At 50.1% G+C, this 24,648-nt stretch overlaps 1 protein-coding gene across 2 annotated transcripts; it reads left to right on the forward strand.

The window, feature by feature from the left end:
- Positions 1 to 6,928: 6,928 nt before the first annotated feature.
- Positions 6,929 to 23,767, forward strand: LOC124683569 (protein DETOXIFICATION 16-like). 2 transcript variants are annotated; one of them, XM_047218060.1, is made up of 9 exons: positions 6,929 to 7,057; positions 7,104 to 7,357; positions 21,508 to 22,052; positions 22,173 to 22,259; positions 22,350 to 22,406; positions 22,546 to 22,784; positions 22,885 to 23,003; positions 23,096 to 23,182; positions 23,338 to 23,767. In XM_047218060.1, exons 2-9 carry the CDS (start codon positions 7,106 to 7,108, stop codon positions 23,395 to 23,397), a joined length of 1,446 nt encoding a protein of 481 aa, XP_047074016.1. In that variant the 5' UTR covers positions 6,929 to 7,057; positions 7,104 to 7,105; the 3' UTR covers positions 23,398 to 23,767. The 2 variants fall into 2 exon arrangements, with proteins under 2 accessions (XP_047074016.1, XP_047074015.1); XM_047218059.1 differs by having other exon boundaries at positions 6,929 to 7,357.
- The last annotated feature ends 881 nt before the right edge of the window (positions 23,768 to 24,648 follow it).

The following is a 24,648-nucleotide window of genomic DNA, read 5'->3' on the forward strand; positions in this document are numbered from 1 at the left end:
CTTCACTATGGTGGGAGAGACAGACACCCGCAAAGCCACTTATGCAATACAAGTTGCATGTCGAACGTGGAGCAAGTCTCATGAACGCGGTCATGTAAAGTTAGCCCGAGCCGCTTCATCCCACCATGCCACAAAGATGCAAAGTACTCGAACTAAATACAACAAAGCATCAACGCCCACAAAACAATTGTGTTCTACTCGTGCAACCATCTATGCATAGACACGGCTCTGATACCACTGTCGGGATTCATAGCATAGAAAACAAAAAAATTCCTACCGCGAGAACGCAATCCAAGCCAAGATGCAATCTAGAAGATGGGAGCAACGAGGGGATGAACGAGACTAACCCTTGAAGATTTCCAAAGCCTACAAGAGGAGGCTCTCGTTGCTGCGGTAGACGATCACTTGCCGCTTTCAAAAGCGCGTAGAAGATCTTGACGGTGCCACAATCGGGCAGCACCGTACTCGGTCACACGTTCGGTGTTGATGACGACGTTCTTCTCCCCGTTCCAGCGGGCAGCGGAAATAGTAGATCCTCCTTGGAATCCCGACAGCACGACGGCGTGGTGGCGGTGTCGATGGAGATCTCCGGCGGAGCTTCGCTAAGCATATGCGGGAGATGTGGTGGAGGAGAGGTAGCTAGGGTTTTGGGGAGAAGGGGCTTGGGCGCCGGCCCTCATAGGGGTGCGGCCAAGGTGGAGCCAAGAGTGGCCGGCCAGCCCCTCCCCTCCTCTCTTTATATAGGTGGAAGCCCCAAGGATTAGGTCAAAAGTCTCCGAATAAGACCCCAACATAAACCTTCCATATGACCAAACCTAGGGGAGTGGGACTCCCCCTTTCCTTGGTGGGGTGGCCGGCCACCATGGGGAGGAGTCCACTTGGGACTCCTCCTCCCTTAGGCTGGCCGGCCAAGGTGGATGGAGTCCCTCTGGGACTCCACCTTCCATGCTGATTTCTTCCGGACTCTTCTAGAACCTTCTAGAACCTTCTAGGAAAAATACCGGATCATTTTCAAAACTAGAAAATGACTTCCTATATATGAATCTTATTCTCCGGACCATTCCGGACCTCCTCGTGATGTCCTGGATCCCATCCGAGACTCAGAACAAAACTTCGAACTCCATTCCATATTTCCATATCTACTTAAACGACATCAAACCTTAAGTGTGTCACCCTACGGTTCGCGAACTATGTAGACATGGTTGAGACTTCTCTCCGACCAATAACCAATAGCGGGATCTGGAGATCCATAATGGCTCCCACATATTCAACGATGACTTTAGTGATCGACTAAACCATTCACATACGATACCAATTCCCTTTGTCACGCGATATTTTACTTGTCCGAGGTTTGATCATCGGTATCTCCATACCTTGTTCAACCTCGTCTTCTGACAAGTACTCTTTACTCGTACCGTGGTATGTGGTCTCTTATGAACCATTCATATGCTTGCAAGCTATTTAAACGACATTCCACCGAGAGGGCCCAGAGTATATCTATCCGTCATCGGGATGGACAAATCCCATTGTTGATCCATATGCCTCAACTCATACTTTCCGGATACTTAATCCCACCTTTATAACCACCCATTTACGCAGTGGCGTTTGATGTAATCAAAGTACCTTTCCGGTATAAGTGATTTACATGATCTCATGGTCGAAAGGACTAGGTAACTATGTATCGAAAGCTTATAGCAAATAACTTAATGACGTGATCTTATGCTACGCTTAATTGGGTGTGTCCATTACATCATTCATATAATGATATAACCTTGTTATTAATAACATCCAATGTTCATGATTATGAAACTAATCATCTATTAATCAACAAGCTAGTTAAGAGGCTTACTAGGGACTCCTTGTTGTTCACATAACACACATGTATCAATGTTTCGGTTAATACAATTATAGCATGGTATGTAAACATTATCATAAACACAAAGATATATTATAATAACCATTTTATTATTGCCTCTTGGGCATATCTCCAACAAGTAACACAATCCAAAGAGAAATAATGCAAGAACTACATTAGGTATTTGATGGCCATTTCAGTGCAGTTCCTGAGCCACCTTTCAAAGCACAATCCATTCGGATAGCTAACCGTGAGCTTAGTTCAGTAATCAGCAACAATTTGATAACACACAATTATAGGATTTAAGCTGCATCTTTTCCGAGCAGGACAGCTGATATCAGAAATGCTTATTCCTAAATTTAGGTCTTAATACCTAAACATCACAACCACGGTGTTAGGGCCTTAGAGCGTTGCAGCTGTTGAACACTACATACACAACCATGGCGAGGATGTCGGAGTTAGCGACGAAACCAGCGACGACACCGAACATCATCTCTGGTAGGGTTTATAGACCTGAACCTAAGGAGAGAGATTGAATCTTACTTAGGGTGGTGAAGTCCTTGAAGGAGAGGGACCGGCCCGGACGGAGGCCTCGTGCTCCCTCGTCTCGCGCGTGAGCTCGGCGAGATGCGCCTCGATGGCGACATTGAGCTTCGCCTCTCGCGGTCGTGGACGGCCTCCTCCTCATCGGCGTTCCCGACGGCATCCGCCTCCTCCTCGGCGGCGGGATCGGGCCCCTCCTCCGTGGCTTCGTACTAGCCGTCGGCACTCGGCGCCTCGTACCAGCCAGCCGCGGCCCTTCTCCACTAGCTCCGCGTCATCTGCCTTCTTCGCCGCCTCCTCGACCATGACGCGGATTGCCTCGTCGTCGGCGACCCACCGCGCGTCCTGCCGCTCCTCCTCTGCCGTCCGTGGGAACCTAGCGCGGGTGGCGGCTTTGTGGATCGCCGCGTTGGATGCAGTGTGCGACCCAAATGGACACGCGGGGCTCTCTGTCCACGTGTTTGCGCGGCCACCCAAACAGCCCAAAACAGACTGTCCAACGTATCCATTTAGGTCGCCACGTTGGATATGCCCTTATCTCTTTGCTGTGGCTTTGGACTGACGGACAGTTCTAAAGTAGGATCTGTGTAAGATCTCCATGAGGCATGATTGTAAGGTCGCTGTGGCAGACGCAACTATTGAGCTCGTCGGAGCCGCCTGGAGGGGCGGTAAAGGAGAGAGGGAGAGGGGGCGCGCATACGCCACCGGCTGCTAGGCCTGCTTGGTCGACATAGTTGGGGGAGCTGGATGCAAGGTGAATGGAAGAGGTGAATGCCAGTTATTCTATATACTCATTTGCCTGTACGAGTACTCCCTTGTAGCAGCTAACAAAAATAGTTGCATCCATTCAGGTTAGCAGCTAGCAGATTCATGACTAACAACATCTTTTAGTCATAGATAGTTGATACTGAACAGGAGAACATAGTGTCACATAGCATTTTGAAGGATTAAACAGCTTACCAGCAAGCTAGCAGATCCATGACATCAAACCATAGTTTTGCATCCAACTACTTCAAAAGTACTGAAAAACACATTTGTTTCATCCATCGTCGGGGAGACTCCTCCTCGCCTTCTCGCCCCTTGTCATTATTTTCCTTTTGTCCTTCCTCATTTCCTGCCACATCCTCATCATCATCCTCGTGAATGTAGTCATCTATGAAACCACGGACATGTGCTCCGTAATTTGCTGGAAAAAGGTCGAAAAATGTCTCTAATTAGCATCTTTATGTCATTTTTCTTAACCACCTCATTCGTCGTGGATTTCAAATATCTAGGCACAATCCTTTCGCTCATCGTGATGATCATGGTCGCATGCGTTGTATAGAAAAAGAAAAGAATTAGGACTATGACGAAGCAGCAGAAAATCGTGGTATGACACAATCTCCACATACATATTTACACCTCCCACGCAACAACCACCTTCTTAATCACATACATACACGTAGGCATCCAACCACATATAAACACAAACAACATGCACATTCACACATTCATACCATACACACTCATCACATATTAGATTATTAGTAGTTGAAGAGGCGGCCGGCGACACGTCGACCGAGACAGAGGGCAAAGACCTAACGAGTGGGGGGAGAGCTTTCCTTACATGCATATCTATCAAGTGAAGTAAATTTAAGAAGCTAAAATGGATGAAGAGAATAGAGAGAATGAGGTGGGGGTGGGGGAAGAGATGACCAGATCCAAAATTGGGGAGAATGTGATTTGAGCTAGAAATAATGGAGGCGGTAGGTGTGGCTCCAATAAGTAAGGTGCTGCAAGGTTACTGTCGTGCGACATGGGTAACAGGTGCACTATGACGTGGTGTGCCACTGGTATTTGTGGTCCAAATTTAGCACCCGAGACCACACAAATTACTTTAAGTTTTATTTGAGAAACCCCCCTAGAATGCCTTATCGAAGGGTTCTCAAAAATTTCAGATAGATCTAATTAGACTTCTGCAATAACAGACCGGGCTAGTAAAAAACCTATTTAGGATAATAATTGTATAAGAGAGCCTCTACCCTGTAAATGCATAGGAAGAGAACAAAATCTGGATAAATACCAATTTCTATTACTATCAAAATAAAGAGTTCTTGTGGTCTAGAATTGCGCCACGGGTAGGTCGTCTACATATAGTATTTTTCCTATTAGTGTGAGGAAGCAGAAGATTTAACGACCAGTGGTGCAGTCACACCCGCCAGTATGGTGCTGCCATACCACATGTCGGTGGCTTCCCCTCGTCAACTATTTTAACCCTATGAAGAAGGATCTCAAATTAGAGACATAGAGGCACTAGAAAACCATGAAACCTCGCCTCCGGGCTGGATCAGGAGGGGGAACTCAACTAATGGGATTCACCACACCATTGGTCGTATCTTGGAGGCTTGGGCACCATCTCCACCATCACCATCAACAACATTACAAACATCATCATCCCCATCATCATCCATCATGTTGTAATACCGAGTTTTAGATTGGTTTGCACTCGCATCCATCTGAACCATCGTATTTTGTTTACCTTTATGATGATGTTATTTTCGCTCGCGAGTGAGTAGTTTCATTTTTTCTTGGTAAGATGGAGGAACCCTAGAATTTTTATGGTTGGAAACAAAGATTTATGTTGTTTAATTGTAACACATGAAATTGATGTTTGTCTAGAATGATGTTGTATGTTGTGCACCATGCAATATTTTCCATTAGGGATATTGGAGATAATCATTGTTGATCATGGTTGGCGGTATGTGGATGTAAAGTGACTAAATCCGTCGCCTCTTCCAACGATATCCGAACGAGAAAGTAAGAGATACAAGAGCCTATGGCCATAACCACAGAGATACCCTTAACTCCTGGATATGTGCGGCATGCAATGAGAAAAAGTAGTGAATATGAGGGGTATGAAACGATGCTTCTGGGAGCACTTATATTCGGATCTCTCCTCACTTTCACAGATGCAGCAAAAACAGATTAAATCATAATTAACTTAGTAACCATGTTAGTGGTAAATCCGCAACTCCCCGAGAAGACGAGAACGTCTCACATCTACTAAGTTTCAAGTACTGTATAAGGATTAGCTCTATCCCGTTTCTCTCTACAATTTTATATTATTACTACGTTATTACTTTTCAGAATAACTATGAAATACATTTTAATGAAGATAGCAAAAAGCAATAGAACTATTAGCAATAAGCTCCACCATGGACGATACTCTTACTTTTAAAAACTAGCAACACGTGATATGTGATCTTGTAGAAATGAGTGCACACACATACCTTACCGCAAATTTTTAGCTTATAAAACATTGCTCCATGAGTTCCACCTCCTCTACTTCTACTTGACGGCTGGTGCAAAAAAAATTTATAGATCTCGAACAAAATAATCCATGTCATGGGCCCTACTGCTGTCTCGTGGATTAAATATAACAAGGAAGAAGAACCTAGAACTTGCTGCAGCTTTAATCCAAAATGCGATACTGGAGTGGATCCACAACTTTCTTTTGCTGAATCGCTGGTCTTTGAATTCAACTAGTCATTTCAAAAAAAAAAATGAATTAACTGGTCAAGGTGATTCCCTGTACACTAATGGACACCCATTATTGGGGTTATCATTCTTCGCCGCTTGAACATGCCTCCCTATTTTCCCATTAAAATATTACAATAAAAAGAATATTCATGATGTCACAACTGTTTGGAACTCTTTTACCGAGATGAATCATGTATATGTGCATCCTTCTTTGTGAAAAACTTTGGTGGCCAAAACATGAAATTAGTAGTTGGCAGGGTATTATCTTCATGATGAATTTTATGTATTCACCCATGCTGAATAAATATTTACTGATTGCATGACTTGGGCAGATGCTTGTTTCGGATCTGTGCAACCAATGAATGCATGGTGATGGTTGTGTTTCACCGGCGGCAAACTATCTTCTGTTTTTTATTCAGAGACAAACTTCCTTCACGGTTTATTATTGATAAAGAACGCTTAGTTAAAAAATTTAAGCATATACTGCAGCTTGGAATGGTGGTAATTCCAGATCTTTGTGCTGCTGTTCATGTCTAAAACAAACAAAAAGGATGCACTGCACACAGCCGTTCATGTCTAGAACAAACAAAACAAAAAAGACAAAATATAAGCTGTAATCCTCGTAGAAACCATAAACACGCCTAAGAAGAAAGAGAACAAATCCAAAGGTCACGCTGCCATGAAAAACAAGAACAAGCGGATGATTAAAGCTGAAAAAGGACAATAAACCAAAAATGAAGAACATGTTTGCATGCACGCGGATGGTTAGAGCAGCTGATCTTGCTGATTCCGTGACGAATTAGTCTTCTTGTTTTATTTCCTAACTACTGTTCGCATTGATGATTTCCAGCCACACTCATTTATATACCATATCCCGAGAAAATATGTGCATTTAATGCAGCACATGCCCTCCATTAACGTAGAAGTACGAATTGGTTGGTGTAGAGAAAGGCCGGTGAGCGAAAACCCCAAACGCGCTCGAGCGCTATCCGTCAGAACTCAGAACACGAGGGAATCCTTCCACTCTTTTGCACGAACTCTTGGGCAAAGCTATACATACTCTTTCAACAAGGCCGGTTAATTGGGGAGAAGAGAATCTTTCATCAGTCTATTAGAGTTGGGGATCGAGTAGAGAACAAGTCCGGCCGGTTGAGGGGGAAAACCCAAAACGCCGCGCCGGAATCCAGCATGGAGAAGCAGACAAGCCTGGCGGAAACCTTCCTCCCGAGGAGCCCGGAGTGGAAGGAGGAAGAGAGCTTGGCGGTGAGCGACGAGGTGAAGAGGCAGCTGTGCCTGGCCGGGCCGCTCATCGCCGGCAGCCTGCTCCAGAACCTGATCCCGATGATCTCCGTCATGCTCGTCGGCCACCTCGGCGAGCTGCCCCTCGCCGGCGCCTCCTTGGCCAACTCCTTTGCCGCAGTAACTGGATTCAGCCTCATGGTACGTACGTAACCATTTCGCGTTTGTTTTTTCTGCCCTGCTTGAATCATACCAACTCATATGTACCCTTTCATATATATTCATATATATCCAAGTTATAAGAAGGAGCAAGCCCTCACGTATTCACAATCGGTTGGACTGTCGTTGCGCCTATATATGAGCTGCATGCTCTGCGGTCTGCGCCGTATGAATGCATCATGTGATCTTTGGAGTTTTCCGCCGCTAGATCTAATCAGAATTAGTCGTATACGAACCGGTACCGGTACGTGCCCAGGAGGCGGCGGAAAAGACACAAACCCATCTAGGTTCCGTCCTCCTCGCCGGCGATACCGCCGGTCCGCTCCGTCTCCTGGCCTTGGGGCCTTGGAGGTGTGGTGGACCACGATCCCTCGCCGGCGGGGAGTTTTCGTTGTTAATTTAGTTTGTTTTTCAGTCTCTTTTTTGGGATGGTGAGGTGGCGGCTACATCCTGAAGTCAGAATAAGGTCCTCCCCGCTCTATCCTCGCTCCGGTGGTGCATCTAGCGCTGACGGAGGGCGCGTGGAGTTGTGTACCCGTCGGATCTTCTAGGTTCCGGTTGGTTTTCGTATTTGTTGGTGTGGTTTCATGTCAGTCTCTTCCGATCTACGGTTGTCATCATTGGCGATGGTTGCTGCTCTGGTGCGCTGGTCCTTTGGGATCTTAGCACGATGACTTCCCGTCTGTCTACTACAACAAGCTCTACTACGACAAGCTTTGCCTGACTCCGGTGATGGAGGGGCGAGGACAGCGGCGCGCCTTCGGCTCGTGCTAGTGTTTGTAGTCGTCGCTAGATGGTCCAAGTACCAATTTATAATTTTCTTTATTTTTTGAATTATTTGTACTAGTGTTGATGATTATTAATAGATCGGTGGATTTTTCGAAAAAAAAAAGATCTAATCAGAATTACATATAGCTGTAAAATGAGCCACAAGTTGGGAAACTTAAAGTGTAGCCCGAGCTACACATATCCTGATGTTTTTACAAAATTCGAATTTAACATTTAAAGTTTCAAAAAAATCTAAATAAAATATGAATGTAGCTAATGATGTACTTTACCACTGTGCAAAATTTCAGGATGAAATACGTTATATTAGAGGCTACACAAAAAAGACAAATTCTAACAAATGCTAGAGGTTTCAAAATCTACACTGTTCACATTTTCAGATCCATGGATTTGTGAATTTTGCACAGCCCAAAATATTGAGTCTTTTGTATTGCATCTTTTTCACAGTCGTAGAGTACATCGTTGTCTACCTATAGAATTTTTTATCCTAATTTTTTAATCCTTTAAAATGCCATTTTCGGATTTTAGAAAAAATGGGATTCATATAGCTCGAGCTACAAAATGCCACACTCGCTGCAAGTAGCTATACTACCAAAGGATCTATCAACTTTATTGTTCTATATATTGTTATGTTCGTTGTTCTATCTAGACATGATGATTTTTTGTAGTGACTTGGAAATAGTTATGTTCTTATTGATGCATAACATTCGATCATAATACATTTTGTTTTCCATGACAACTTTCATACTTCCTCCATATCGATTTATTGGTTCTCTAGTAATATTAAAAAAATATCCAAAAAATGTGCTTAATTTAATAATTAATAAGGAGATCTAAGTGCCTTGATTTCCTAGATACTGGTGGGAATCGAATGGTGGAAGCATAGCGTGTAAAACAGGTTCTGCATGCTACAACATGTGAACATGTTTTGCATGGATCGGGTGAGCTGAACGTGGGGCTGCACGCGATGGTTGACCTTTCCTCTACAATTAACGCTAGGATCAACACAAAAACAAGGATCGACGCAACATTTTCTGGTCCAATCGCTCATCAACTAACACTGATCACAAATGGTCGTACTCCCTCTATCCTAAAATAGGATACCAGTATATGATACTACTCCATCTATCCTAAAATAGGATGCTAATTTGGAAAGGAGGGGATACTATCTCCACACTACTAGTATCATATTCTTATTGTATTTATTAATTTATAGTTGATATTAAAAAAATTAGTATTACGTGCTATGATACGGTATCTACCTTCCTCCATCCCAAAGCTTAAAGCTTATACTACCTCCTTTTCAAAGAATAAAAGCCCGTCGTTTCACGTGTTTTTTTATCTGACCAAGAACTACTTCAAATAGATAAAGATTGTTCATATGAAAATAGTATCATTAAAAAGTGCTTTTCAATACGAATCCAATGATACTAATTACATATAATATAATCAATATTGTGTTGCTCAAATTTTAAGGTCAAAGTTCGTCTTAGAATAAGCGTGTGTCATATTCCTTGAAACGGAGGTAGTATTATTTTTAGAAAGTCAAACTATGTCATGTTTGACTAAGTTTAAGGTTGATATTATTTTTAGTATGATATTACTATTACCTCTCTCATCTTTAATTGCAGTATCACATCTGTTTTTTGCATGCATAAAATGCATGATACTATCTATGATACCTTTGTTGTCGGTAGTTTAAGGTTGCAATAGAGCCCAATAAACTAAAACGATATGAAGAAAGTATTATCATTACTATTAAATTGAAATACGACCATGGTACATCGCCCGTTTTGCACCTAGCAGGTGGCTAGGCCCCTCGGAAATTTGCTAATTGTTGGGTAATTCAAACTAGGTAGGACTAGTTTGGGCAAGTATACGTCCGTGTCCTAGTAGTATAGCTAGCTGGTCTGTGTTTTTCCTAATTACGTTCAGGTTATCCGTGTGTTAGTAGGAGTCTATGTCGTGGTACTACTTGTTTTGTTCTAAGTCAGTTGGTTTGTCCTAGTACGAGTCAGTTTATGTAAGTCTTGGCTGCGCCTATATAAGCAGCGGTGGTTGTCAAGTTGTAAGCACTAGAAAAACGAAAAGCAATAAAGAGAATTTACGAGGCATGACACGTGCCTCTGGCGATCAATTTTGTTGCTGCGTTCGTTGCGTGTTGTCTAGTCGCGTCAGCTCACAACGGATAAAGGAAATCGCATCCTTGCGTTTCTGTCGTGGTCGAAGTTGCGGCGAAGTCGTATACAAGAAGCTGCGTTGTGTGTATACGGTGAGTTGTGGTGCCGCTGGACCCGTCGATTTGCCGCAAGGTCGTGCGTTCGATCCTAGGCAAAGCTAACAATTGGTATCCGAGCTAAGGTGCGAGGCTTCGCCGTCAAGTTGCGTCACGGTGGAGTTGGAAGATTCTTCGTCGCCGTCAAGTTGCGTCACGGACGAAGGAAAATCGAAGAAGAGGATCATGTCAAAGGCAAGAGATGGTGGTGTGACCATCCGGTACCCTATGCTAGAAGGCGACAACTATGGAGTGTGGGCTGCAAAGATGAAGGTTTTCATGCGTGCACAAGGAGTTTGGACGGCAATCGAAGGCAAACCAAAGATCGACGACACAAAGGATGAAGAAGCTTTCGCCGCCATAGCCCAAGCTGTACCTGATGCTGTTTTCATGACCATATCTCAGATGGATACGGCAAAGGAAGCTTGGGATACTATCAAGGAGATGCATGCCGGTGATAACCGCGTCAAGAAGGCCCGTGTTCAAGCTCTTAGGAGGGAGTTTGATTGGATGAGTATGAATGAATCAGAAGGGGTTGGTGAGTTTGTGTTAAAGCTAACATCCATGGTTAATGAGATGAGAGCTCTCGGATCAAAGATACAGGACATCGCAGTTGTGGAAAATTTGCTACGGGCAGTCCCTGACAAATTTCTACCTATCGTTGGCACTATTGAGCAGTGGAGCGATGTGGAGACAATGTCAGTGATGGAGGTGTCGGACGACTGAAGACTTATGAGTTGACATTGAAGGGACGTGAGCGTGACAAGGAGGAAGAGCAACTGATGTTCTCGCGTTCCAAAGGCAGAGATAAGCAAAAGTACAATAAGTTTGACATATCAAAAGTTCGTTGCTATAACTGTCAGGAGTTGGGGCACTTCTCTCGCGAGTGTCCATGGAAGGAACATAAGGAGCACGGGACACTTCACCTGGCTGCCCACGATGATGACGATGGGCCGATGATGCTGTGACGATGGAGCAGTGATAAAAAAAATTAAGAGTCGTGTACGTCTTTAATTTTTTTTTCTTGGTGTCGGAGTCGTTTGTGTGTCTCGACAAGAAGATGACGACCAACATGAAGATGGATGCGCAGCGGTCAAGATGGCAATGCGGGCTGGTATCCAGATGATATGTTGTCTCCAATCAACAAATCGAAAGTTTGAATTAGGCGGTGATTGTTGGGTAATTCAAACTAGGTAGGACTAGTTTGGGCAAGTATACGTCCGTGTCCTAGTAGTATAGCTAGCTGGTCTGTGTTTTTCCTAACTACGTTCAGGTTATCCGTGTGTTAGTAGGAGTCTATGTCGTGGTACTACTTGTTTTGTTCTAAGTCGGTTGGTTTGTCCTAGTACGAGTCAATTTATGTAAGTCTTGGATGTGCCTATATAAGCAGCGGTGGTTGTCAAGTTGTAAGCACTAGAAAAACGAAAAGCAATAAAGAGAATTTACAAGACACGTGCCTCTGGTGATCAATTTTGTTGCTGCGTTCATTGCGTGTTGTCTAGTCGCGTCAGCACACGACGGATAAAGGAAATCGCGTCCTTGCGTTTCTGTCGTGGTCGAACTTCCGGCGAAGTCGTATACAAGAAGTTGTGTTGCGTGTATACGGTGAGTTGTGGTGCCGCTGGACGGGTCGATTGCCGCAAGGTAGTGCGTTCGATCCTAGGCAAAGCTAACACTAATCAACCCGCAGTCGAAACAATTTAGCATGTTTTCAGTTTAGCCCCTCCCTCTCTCTCGTCGGTGATGGGCTTGTGGCTGTCGAGACCGGGACGGAGCGGACAGATAGGAGGCGGAGGCCGCGACAGGGATGGTCCTTAGCGCGCGGGACACAATGTTCAAGGTGAAGTCACTTCTATATCGGAAGTCCCTCCTCTTTTTTCTCGCTGATGAGAGGGGAACTAAGTGTCTTGATTGGGCGAGATGGGCCTCCTAGGTGAAGGGGAAAGGAGGGCCTTCACTGGTAGAGTTGGGTCTGGTCGCACGCCGGGAGAGGAGATGGAGGGGATGCCTCCGTCGCCGAAACCTACCCGTCTCGAGCGCACGACTGACAAGTCGTACGTCGCTTGCACGTGCCCCATGCTGAAGAAGGTGACGATGAGGACTCTCTTCATCGATTCCTTGTCTGTGAGGGGTAGGGGAACGCGGCAGAGCTCCTGGTTGGGCTCGGGGTTGTTAAAGGAAGCACAACAGTGCCGGCAGCATGGAGTCATGCGAGACCTCAGCAGCGCCGAACAGCAGCAAGAGAGACGACCAACACCCGGGCAAGTATCGGTAGCCGGCAGTCAATCTGCACGTGCCTCCAATCCCTCCATCCCTTGCTCTGCACTTGCAGTTGCCGACCATGCGCTCAACGCAGCCGGAGTTTTTCGCGAAAACGCAAAAGACTTGCGTTTCGATGCATTGATAGAAAAGAAGGTTATATGTACAAGCCCGAATCCGGACGAACATCACGCCCTACAACTCGACCCAAGAAAAGGAAAACCTAGTCTAGGGGAGCAGAAGGCGCACACCCTGGGCTCCCGCGTCCGCCCATTGCCACGCTTCCGCCACGATGTCGTTCAATAGGGTCGTCACCGAAGGCCGCGTGTTGTCGAAGACCACCGCGTTTCGATGCTTCCATATCCACCATGCCGTAAGCATGATAACCGACGAAGTGCCTTTGCGTAGCTGGCGAGGGGCGGTCCGCACCGCCAGGGACCACCACTCCGCGAAGTCGCCCTCAGCCATGGGAGGGCTTGAAGTGGATCGGATCCACGACAACACCTCAAACCAAACCATCCTGGAGAACGAGCAGCCTGTGAGAAGATGGCGCATGGTCTCCGTGGACTGGTCGCAGAGCGGGCAGTTGGGGGTATGCGGCAACCCCCGTCTGGCCAGCCTCTCCCCCGTCCAACACCTGTCAAGACAGGCCAGCCACAAGAAGAATTTCACCCTTGGCGGCGCCCAGGATTTCCAGTTCAACTTCCAGAAGCCTACAATTATCGCCCCTTGGAAGAGGGCATCATAGCAAGAACTGGAGGAGTACTGGCCATCCGTCGTCCAACGCCAAACCATCCTGTCCGGATCCGCCGAGAGTTGGGTATCCCTGAGCCGGCTCCACAGCTGCACGTACTGCCATAGTGCCAGAGCGCTCGGTGCCCCTACTATGTCAGCGATCCAAGTGCGGTCCATCAGGGCTTGGCGGACCGTACGCGCCTTTCTCCGGCGCTTTGGTACCAACGCATATAGCTCAGGCGCCACCTCCTTCATGGCTTTGCCGTCCAGCCATCTGTCTTCCCAGAAGAGGGCGGATTCCCCGTTCCCGATCACCATGGTGGTGGAGACCGCGAAGGCATCCAACTCCGTCTTCGAGAAGTTCATGTCCAGCCCGCGCCAAGGTCGCAGGGGGTCGGTATGCATCCTCCATATCCACCTCACCCTTAGGTTGGTAGCAGTGCGAGCCAGGTCCGGAATCCCGAGGCCCCCAAGCCTCAGAGGTCGACAGACCCGTGCCCAATTGACGTGGCAATGCCCGCCATTGGCATCAGCTCTGCCGGCCCAGAGGAAGCCCCTCGGGATTTTGTTGACCTGCTTCAGAGCGGTTTTGTTGACCCCCAACACCATCAACTGGTGCAGCGGGATCGCTGCGAGCACCGAGCGAATAAGCGTCAGACGCACCGCCCTCGGCATCATAGCCGCCCTCCAAGTGGGAAGTTTGTCGGCAATCCGGTCTACCAGAGGCTGGAAAGAGGCGGTCGTCAACCTCCTGATAGATAGTGGTATGCCGAGGTACTTCACCGGGAACGGCACTAGATGACAACCCATGCGCTCAGCAGCGCCAGCGGCCTCCTCATCCGAGCACCCGATCGGGGATACCGAACATCTGGCGAAGTTGGTATGCAACCCTGAGGCCACCCCAAAGAGCTCCAGGATACCACGAACAGCTCGCAGCTCCGTCTCATCTGGGTGACAGAAGATCACCACGTTGTCCGCATAGAAGGAGACCGAAGTCATCAAGTCTCGTCTTGCAAGACGCCTTAGGACACCCAGCTCGATGGCCTTCGCCAAGAGCTTGTTGAGCGAGTTCATCACCAGAACAAACAGCGATGGCGACAGGGGATCTCCCTGTCTCAGACCCCTCCGATGCCAGATGGGGGGGCCTGGCTCGCCATTGAGCAACACCCTAGTACTTGCTGTGGATAGCAGGATGGACACCAACTCGCAAAACCTAGGGCCGAACCCGAGTTTGCGCAGGATCTCCAGAAGGAAGCCCCACGAAACAGAGTCGAAGGCGCAAGCAATATCCAACTTGAGCATCACTCTCGGCTGCTTTTCCCGATGGAGGAATCTAGCAGTCTGCTGGACCAACATAAAGTTGTCATGGATGCAACGTCTACGAATGAACGCGCACTGGTTGCGATCCACAAGAGAATCCATCCGGGGGCTAGACGGGTAGCCAACGTCTTCGCCACCAGCTTGGCGAAGATGTGGATAAGGCTGATCGGCCGGTAGTCACCCAAAGTAGCCGCATCAGGGCGCTTAGGCAGCAGGGTTAGTTGGGCCTGGTTAAGACCCTGGAACCCGCGCCCACACATCGTGTACATCTTGTCAAAGGCAGCCATGAAATCACCCTTGACCACGCTCTAGCATTTCTGCAGGAACTCAGCTGTGAAGCCGTCCGGTCCTGGCGCCTTGCCTGCCGGCAGTCGCCGAACCACCTCCCAAACCTCGTCCTCGGTGAATGCTACCTCGAGCTCGGATAGATCCTCCGGGTGGGTGCCCAGGAAGTCCAAGTCCAGTGAGTGCAGCCTGTCGACCGAGGTACCCAGCAGGCCCTCAAAATGTGAGAAAGCCGCTTCAGCCATGGCTGCATGGTCAGAGATGACCGCGCCTTCAACCTGCAGGCTATGGATCACATTTTTCTGGCGCCTGTACGCCGCATGCTGGTCGAAGAAGGCCGTGTTGGCGTCCCCCTCCTTGAGCCAGGCAATCTTGGCCCGTTGCCGAGCCATAGTGCGCTCGAGGGAAGCCAGACCAAGGTAAGCGTGTTTGAGGTGGGCCCTGAGTCGACGTTCATCCGGAGACAAGCGTCGTGATTCCATGGCAACATCCAGCCTCAACACCACCTCCCGCGCTATCATCAGCTGCAGTTTGACACACCCTACCTTCTTGTCGCTCCAGCTCTGCAGGCAGCGAGCTGTGCGCTTAAGCTTGGCGGTGAGCCGACGAAAGGGATCTGGATCCCCTTCGATAACCTCCCAGGCGTTCCGCACAGCCTCGTCGAACCCATCGAGCTTCAACCAAAAGTGCTCAAACTGGAAGCGCTTACGCCCCGTGCACTTGGTGGTGCAGTCAAGAAGGAGTGGGCAGTGGTCAGCCACCACCGTTGCCAGACAGCGCAACATGCAGCTGGAATGGAGCTCCTCCCAATCAACCGTGACGAACACCCGATCAAGCCGGACGAGGGTAGGCGTCTCCCTCTCGTTGGACCAAGTGTAACGTCGCCCATGCAGGTAGATCTCTTTGAGCTCGCAGTCATTCAGGAAGCGCCGGAATCTGCCCATCATCCTGCGGTTGAGGTTCCCATTATTTTTGTCCTCATCCCGGTAAATCAAGTTGAAGTCCCCGCAGAGGGCCCAAGGTCCAGGGTGGCCTCCGCGGACATCTCGCAACTCAGCCAGAAAGGCGACCTTGTCAGCCTCAGCCTGTGGACCGTATACACAAGTAAGCCACCACCCAGTGCCACCACCCACCGGGGAGACCCTGGCTGTGACACTGTTATTGCCATAGTGGGCGCTGTCGAGCTGCACCACCCGGCTAACCCAAGCCACAAGGATCCCCCCGAGTATCAGACGCCGGCAAGCAGAAATAATCATCAAATTCCGCGCTAAGCGCTTCCATAACGATAGCATGGGTTACAACAGATAGTTTCGTCTCCTGGAGACACACGATAGACGCACCCGTAGTACCCACTACACTCCTAACAGCGGAACGCCTTGCGCGATCATTGAGGCCTCGCACATTGGCCACCATCACCCTAGGTTCGTACAACATTGGAACGCTTGGAAGCACCCGTGGAACACCCGTGGGGGTCAAGCCTCAATGAGGCGACCACCCGTCATCCCCAGCATTGGTGGGGAGCAGCCTCTGATAGTCGAAAGCGACCACCCGTAGAACTCTGCGATCGCCTCAATCATGTCATCTGTCAGGGGTAGCTCATACATCTTGTGGTACGCCTCTAGAGCGGCAGCTGACGGCGCCTCATCCCCTTCGAGCAGACCGAGCTTGCGCATCAGGTTCCGAACAGCCTTCAACTCCGCATTGAGGCCACCAGGTTGCCCTGCAATCCTCGAGCTGCGACGAGGTTGGAAGTTGAGCTCCACAAGCCTCCGTCGGACAGCCGGGGTCTGCAGGAGAGCGTCCGAGCGCGATTTCGCGGCTGTGAGGAACTCCCCAAGGGTCCTGGGTCTCGCCACGCCAACCTGCTGACGGGGGAAAGGTGGCTGTCGTGTTCTGCTGAACACCACGGGTGGTGAAGCGAAGCAGCACACCGTCGGGGTCGTGACATGTGGAGAAGGGACCATGCTCGCTACGTGTGTGGCACGCGCAGGGGGGAGTCTCCAGAACAATCTCCTCATCCACCTGTTCATCGTCAGACTCGTCCCCAACAGCCACTTGCGCCTCTGCTGCAGAGTCAGCAATGGGCGAGGCCGCCTGAATAACCGGGGAGAGGTGTGCGACCTCAGAACCAACCATAGCAGCATCGCGTTGCGCCGCACAGGGGGCAGCCAACGGCGTGACAGCATCCGTTACCAGTGGCGTGTCCGGAACCGGTAGCAGCGGCGTGGACACCACGTTTGAATCTTCCCGCGTTTGTGCCAGCATCAGCCTCGTGCCCGAAAGGCCAGCGGCCTGTCCAGACAGAAGCAGCAGGGGGCCTTCCGCAGGTGGGCTTGGGCCATCAGGGGAACCCAGCATGGGGCCCAACATGGCATCAGGAGACGTGGACGTCGCATCCACCACGCAGGTAGCCGATCCGTCCACGCTGGCAATCTTCGTCTGCTGGGGTCCTTGGCTCGCAGCGGCCGCAGCTTCCGGGAGGATCACGACGGAGCCGACCCGCAGCCCCGCTCCCATGTGCAGAGCATGGACGGGAGCCTCTACTGGTGCGGCGCCGCCACTTTTGACCGCAGCGCGGGCCTCCAACGGCTCGCAGCCAGCAGCATCCGAAGGAGAAGCGCTGTCAGCAGCTTCGTCCTGGTCCGCAATGTCGGCGCCCATGACGGCAGCCGTTGCTTTGGCGCGCAGCGCCCTGATCTTGCGGCCCCCACGGTTTCGCTTTACCTGTTGTCGCGTAGTAGCTTGGTCCTGGTCACCGACGACGGCGCCGGACGACAGCGTGCGCGTGGTCCCGCCGCCGCCACCTCCGCCAGCCTGGCTAGACGACGGCGCAGCACAGCCACCGCCGGAGCCAGGGAGCACGTCCGGCATGCCCCTCGTGTAATGGTACTGCCGTCGCGTCGGCCAGGCGTCCGTACGCCCACCGTCGCCACCTCCACCCGCGGCGCCGCCCGGTGTTGGCCGACGGAAGTCGACCGTCGTGGTGACATGAACGAGCAACGGGTAGACGAGTGTGTTCACGTGCGGTGGAACGATGGCCTGCGACGGCGCCGCCAAGTCCGACAGCGAGGGCGGCTCCTCGGGCTCAACCACGTGCAGGTCCACCTCTCTAGGGATCGCCGCGGGGTCGAGGCACCATGCCGTGAAGCGCATGACTCCCATGTCCGCACGGCTCTGCGTCAGAGGGTGAAGCCGCTCGACCCACGCCGCCGGCGCGAGAATCGCCTCCGCCGTCGCAAGACTCCAAGCGTTGGCAGGAACTCCTTCGACCTCCAGCTCGGTGTGGACGCAGAGGCCGCCGGCGGCGGCGTGCGTGCGCCGCGACCAGGGACGGAGGAGGAGCCTGAAGTACGGCGAGGCGAGGACACCGTCGCCAAGCACCCGGTCCCTGTCTTCCCATGTGGCGAAGTAGACGAGGAAGTCCTCCGGCCGGTGGCAATGGACGGAGAAGCTCCCCGGTGCCAGGCCGTGCACGTCCTCCAGGGCCATGGCGACCTCCTCCGTCGTGACAGCCCGGCGCACGCCAACGATGACCGCCAACAGGGCCTTGGCCAGCGCTTCTTCCGCCTCGTCCATCTCCGGCGTGCGAGGCAGCACGCAGACCGAGCGCGCCGGACGCCGCGCGAGCTCGCCGCCCACCGCCGGAACGCGCAGCCCAAGAGGAACCACCTGCTCCTCTGCGCTCCTGCGTGGCCTGATATCCTCAGCGACACGCCGAGCCGCCGGCAGCACGGGAGCCACGGCGCGGTCACCGGCCCCAGGCAAAGCCCGTTCAGCGTGCACCGGAACCGGAGCTATCGAGCGGACAGCCCCGGCATCCAGCCCATCCCGGCGCCCAAAGGCAGCCACTTGGTTCGCACGTGGTGGCGCGGCAGCGCCGCGGCGAGGCCCAGCTTCGGGCCTGCCCATGGCCTCCACCCGGCGCACCACCCTCCTCTCGCCGCCAGCGTCACGCGGCACGGGCGCCACCTCACGGTGTCGCACCACGGCAGCCTGTCGGTTCTTCGGCGCACGCGCACGGACAGCGACGGCGCCCTCACCCGTCCTGCGGCCTCTGCCCTCGTCGTTGATGCGCTTCCGCGCAGGCTCCTCGCCGCCGGGCGGTGACGCTGGCCGTGGCGGGCGCGGGAGCGAGCACTCCCTCGCCATGTGGCCAGCCTCCCCGCAGCGGAGGCACACCGGCCCCGTCGTACAATCGGCGGCGCGGTGCCCTGGCTGGGTACAAAGCAGGTAGAGGCCGTCGAAATCGGCGTAGGCGCCAGCGTCGCGCTTTGGGCGCGCCGCCCTCGCCGCCACCCGCTTGCCGCCACGACGCCCACGAGCGCGCTTGCGCGTGACGTGCGCGGGCTCCTCCCAAGGAGCCTCTTCCTCGTCGTCGATCTGATCCTCGGAGTCATCCAGCTCATCTATGGCCGTGCTTGCCTCTTCACGGCGGACCAGGGACCTCACCTCGCGGCGCGCATGGGAAGACTCCGGCGCCTCGGTTTGCCCCGCGCCGCCCCCACTGGCCAGCACGTCGCGGAAGGAACGCGGAGTGTCCTCCGAGTCCGACCCACGGCCGCCGCGCCAGCGATCCTCACGGCCGCGAGGGCTCGCCGTCGGTGATGGTGTTGGGGAGAGGGTGGGGGTGGGGGACTGGTCGGCCATGGGCGGCCGGCGACGCTCACGCGCACGCCCGCAGCGCTCTCCTCGCTGCGCTCTCCGGTACCCAGCCTTCTCACGCAGCCGGAGTTCGCCAGCCATGTGCGCGTGTATCGTTTGCATAGCAAGCCCGAACTCCCTGTCGTTCGCACGTTCAAGGTTTGGCTTAATTGATGGGGGTCTGCTCCAGTACGCCCCCCCCAACCCCAAACTCAGTTTGGGCTCCTAAGCCCAAATCCAAACCCAAACTCAGTATACAGCCATGTATGGGTATACCATATATATTTGACAGCCACCAACAACTTCGCGATCTATATGTGCAGCCGATCTCCACCTCCATGTTCGTAGACGCCAGCCGTCGTCCAGCCGATCCACACGTTCGCATCTCCAAACCCTCACAGACCACGTCCGGTCATAGGCCGTGTAAACCAAGGCTGGCCAGACCGGCTACAAGTCCGGCGGCCTTCGTTCTCAACAGCCCAGCCAGTCCGGCGAGTGGGTGGCCGGACAGTCTGTCGGACCGCCGCGCCGCCGCCGCCGTTTCTGCAAACCACCACGCCACCGTTACTGCATGTCGTCGTAGTCTGATCGTGTCGACCATCACCGCGCCACCATTGCTACACGCAGCCGTACGACCTGATTGGGCTGGCCATCACCGCTAGCTGTGCCTACTCGTAGGCACACCGCTGCGTTGCCCTGGCTCCCGCCGGCCACGAATGCCACCGCCCGGAAAAACCACTTTGGATGAAACGACGACGGAGTACCTATACGTACCCTGCAGCTTGTACAATTTATTTGGGCCATACGGGTTTTATACACCCGTTATGTTTTAATGACGAAGGGGTATCAAGCGATCTCAACCGTTCTTGTGTTTGAGTTTGCTATGAGTTTGGAAAGGGGGGTTGTACTGGAGCAAACGCCTAATTGATGTCATCGTTTTGAATGCCTAGGAGCTCATCGATCTCAGTTGTTGTGTTAAATCCTGTTAGAACAGAGTATATGAGGATTTACTTTACTGGGCAACTGAGAGTTGAAGGCCCTTCCGATGCAGTCTTGTTGAATAAAAAAGTTGAACCTCTGATTACATCGGTTTTCTTGGAGTAACAATGAACAAAGTACAAACTTTACCAAAATTTCAGTGATTTTTCCCTTTTGTTCATGTCTCTCGGGATGATTTGGCTTGGCCAGATTAGGCTGGCTCAACAAGGACAGTTCCACCCAGTGTACAAGAGGGTTAAGAAACTACTCTTCGGAGATTCAAACCTCACATACATTTTTTTTTCTTTCGTAATTATCATAGTGCCAATCCCACATTGCTATCAAATATTTCGAGCACAGCACCTCAAAATCCAGCGTTGGATTTAAAAGAAGTTTAGATTTCAAACAAATCGTTATTTAATGTGCTGTCACCAAAACACTCAGTGCAAGTTGCGGTAAAGTGCCTTATATCATATCAAAAAAATAGTAGCAACTGCACTCGGTCCATGTTTACCATGGTAAGAAAAATCAAAGTTAACTTATCTCGCCTCCGCTTTAGTCCACTTTATATTGGGTCACTTCTTTTCCACTTTGAACTTTTTCCGTGTCTTCTAAATTTTTTTCTTCCGAATTGTGTTTTTTGATTGAGTCGGATGTGTTTGTATTTTTGCTACTCTTCAAAATTTATCATTTGGTGTATTTAACTTCCTTACTAATGACTGGTGGGTGCACCAATCGATGAGATACATGCATCCTCTTTTCAAAATATATTTACACCAAAACCACGACTCTGATTATTGATCGGAAGGCGTGGTAATAATAATTCCAAACATATTTTTACATTCATGAGCAGCAAGGCATGGCTACTGCTCTGGATACCTTGTGCGGGCAAGCATACGGAGCCAGACAATACCATCTCCTTGGCATCTACAAGCAACGGGCAATGCTTATACTCACCCTAGTGAGCGTCCCGGTGGCCGTCGTGTGGTTCTATACCGGCAGCATCCTGCTAATGGTCGGCCAGGACGAGGACATTGCCATTGAGGCTGGCACCTATGCGCGGTGGATGATCCCGGCGCTCTTCGCCTACGGCCTTCTGCAGTGCCATGTCCGGTTCCTGCAAACGCAGAACATCGTGCTCCCGGTGATGATGGGTGCTGCCGCGACGGCGCTCTTCCACCTCCCCATCTGCTGGCTGCTGGTGCATGGCCTCGGGCTGGGCAGCAAAGGCGCTGCTCTTAGCAACGCCATCTCCTACTGGATTAGCGTGGTCATTCTGGCCGTGTACGTGAGGGTGTCGAGCACTTGCAACAAGACATGGACGGGGTTCTCCGTGGAAGCCTTCCATGACCTACTCAGCTTCTTCAGGCTCGCCGTGCCATCTGCTCTCATGCTCTGGTGAGTGAGATTTGGAGCTCCAGCTGCATGAACCCACAAGTTCTTGGATATGTTGATCACTTATATTGACCTACAACATATATAGATCCATGTGTTGATATATATTGGCATATACTGTAGCTTAGAATGGTGGTCATTCGAGAGCCTGGTGCTACTGTCAGGGCTTCTTCCAAACCCCAAACTGGAAACGTCCGTCCTGTCCATCACGTAAGAAAATGTCATCGCTTGCGATATATTCTTCTCTCTTAATTGTATTCGTGTCTTCAAATCTGTCTCCTCTGTTTCCCCTGACGACAGCCTCAACACGGCGACCTTACTATTCATGATACCCTACGGCCTCGGAGCCGCCATAAGGTAAGCAAACCACCCAAGCAAATTAATTATGCTGGCTAGTTATATTTTTATCTCATTGATTCGTCATACTACTACTTGTTGGTGCGGTCATTCTCATGGAGTCATGGTTTCTTGCATGATCCGACCATCACGGATACAGCACTCGAGTTTCAAACGAGCTCGGCGCAGGCCGACCACGGGCCGCCCGCCTTGCCGTGCGCGCGGTTTTGTTCTTCGCCATATCGGAAGGGCTGATCATGAGTGTACTACTGGTCTCTGTGCGCCACATCTGGGGCCATGCTTACAGCGACGAGGAGGAGGTCGTGGCGTACGTAGCGAAGATGCTTATGCTGATTGCAGTTTCCAACTTCTTCGACGGAATTCAGTCCGTTCTCTCAGGTAACACCAGATATATGCATATACAATACAAGCCATGACCGAATTCCCTCCTCAGTTGTGGTAGTAGATGGAGACGTCTCATGGATTAATCCATCTGTAGGTGTGGCAAGAGGCTGTGGATGGCAGAAGATAGGTGCGTGCATCAACCTCGGCGCATTCTACCTTGTTGGCATACCGGCAGCCTATCTCCTAGCCTTCATCCTGCGCATCGGCGGAATGGTGCTTAATCCTCCTCGAGATTTTTTTTTTCCACGAGTATTACCTCTTTTGTGTTCGGCGACCAACTAATAGTGAAAATATTGGGTGATCAGGGCCTTTGGGCGGGAATTATCTGCGGCAGCACGGTGCAGGTCTTGATGCTCCTGGCCATCACACTGCGCACGGACTGGCAGAAGGAGGTATATATATATACATATCTATGCAGAGCTTGTTGCTTCGCTATGCATTTTCGCATTAGCGGACTATTTAGGTTGATCTGCGTAAGTAGTCCGTGTGTTTGTATTTACGTTCATGTTTGTTTAAACTCTAAGCTTCTATATCTATGTATGTGTAGGCAACAAAGGCAAAGAGCCGAGTCTTCTCTTCTGCCCTGCCCACAGATCTAGCAACATGAAGATATCATCAGGTGCTGCTGAAGTAACTGACCAGTGTGGAAATCATAGGCCTGATCTTGTCGTGGGTCTGTATCTCATGTATAGTGGTGTCGGCGACGACTCATCGGGCCGTTGATATGCTTACTGCGCTAGCTATTTGTGTCGCCTGTCCGTGACGTGTAGTAAGGAGTCGAGCTGGTGTTTTAAACATAGAAGTTTTGCCGTTTTGGTATGCCTCGTTCAGTAACAGGTGAGTCACTTCACATGTTCTTGACATCTTCTATTTTGTCCCTAGCTGGCTTCTTTGATGTGCACGTTGCTAGTAGGCTTCCTTTTTTGTTTTCCCCTTGAGGGACACGTTGACCTGTACCTGTGATCGAGTTGCAGAAATGTTAGATGCATATAAATATATATTGTGCATCCATGTCTTTTTTTTCATACGACTGACAACTCAGAGTTCCATTATCATCAGATAACAGAACATGGTTTTTGTTTTTTGTCAAAGCATTGCTGAAAAAAAAGGGAAAGCAATCTGATATCCAAGTTAAAAAGAACTTGAAGAAAGAACCCATGACAAGCAACCACTGATGTTTTGCAACTAAAGCTGCGCTTCAAACATCTGACTACAGGATCATTTTATTTAAGCATTTTCTCATAGAACAAGGAGCAGGATGATCTTTAGTCTATTTCTCCATTAGGTACCCCTCCCGTCTTTTTACAGCGTACTAAAAGAAAAAGGAGCCGATTTGACCCAGCTACCTAGGGATGCATCATATGGTTCTAATTCATCTCTTCACGCTGACTAAACTGATCTTCCAATTTGTTTCCTCTATGACTAGTCATAATGCGCATTATCATGTAGCAGTATCATGCATATGATACTAGTGTTTGATACTACATCTACAGCGCATAGTATCATATAGTAGTGTCATAGTTTCTTTATATTTATTGATTTGTAGTATCTCAATGCCAAATATGTGCATAAGATCTATTTGACATTTTCATTTTTAGTTCTACGTGCTACGATACGGTATCTACCTATGATAGCACAACAATCTTTCTCGTCATTAATTTTAGTGTGCCACATCAGATATTTTTGAATGCATGGATTGCATGATATTACCTCCATCCAAAAGTTTAAGACTCATAATTTTTTTAAAGTCAAACCAATAAAGTTTAACCAAACTTTTAGAACAATCTATCAACAAATATATTTGTGGATACCATACGGAAATATATCTCATTATCTATTTAATGATATTAATTTTGTA

This window comes from Lolium rigidum, chromosome 1, assembly GCF_022539505.1.
Source record: "Lolium rigidum isolate FL_2022 chromosome 1, APGP_CSIRO_Lrig_0.1, whole genome shotgun sequence".
NCBI classification, from domain to species: domain Eukaryota; kingdom Viridiplantae; phylum Streptophyta; class Magnoliopsida; order Poales; family Poaceae; genus Lolium; species Lolium rigidum.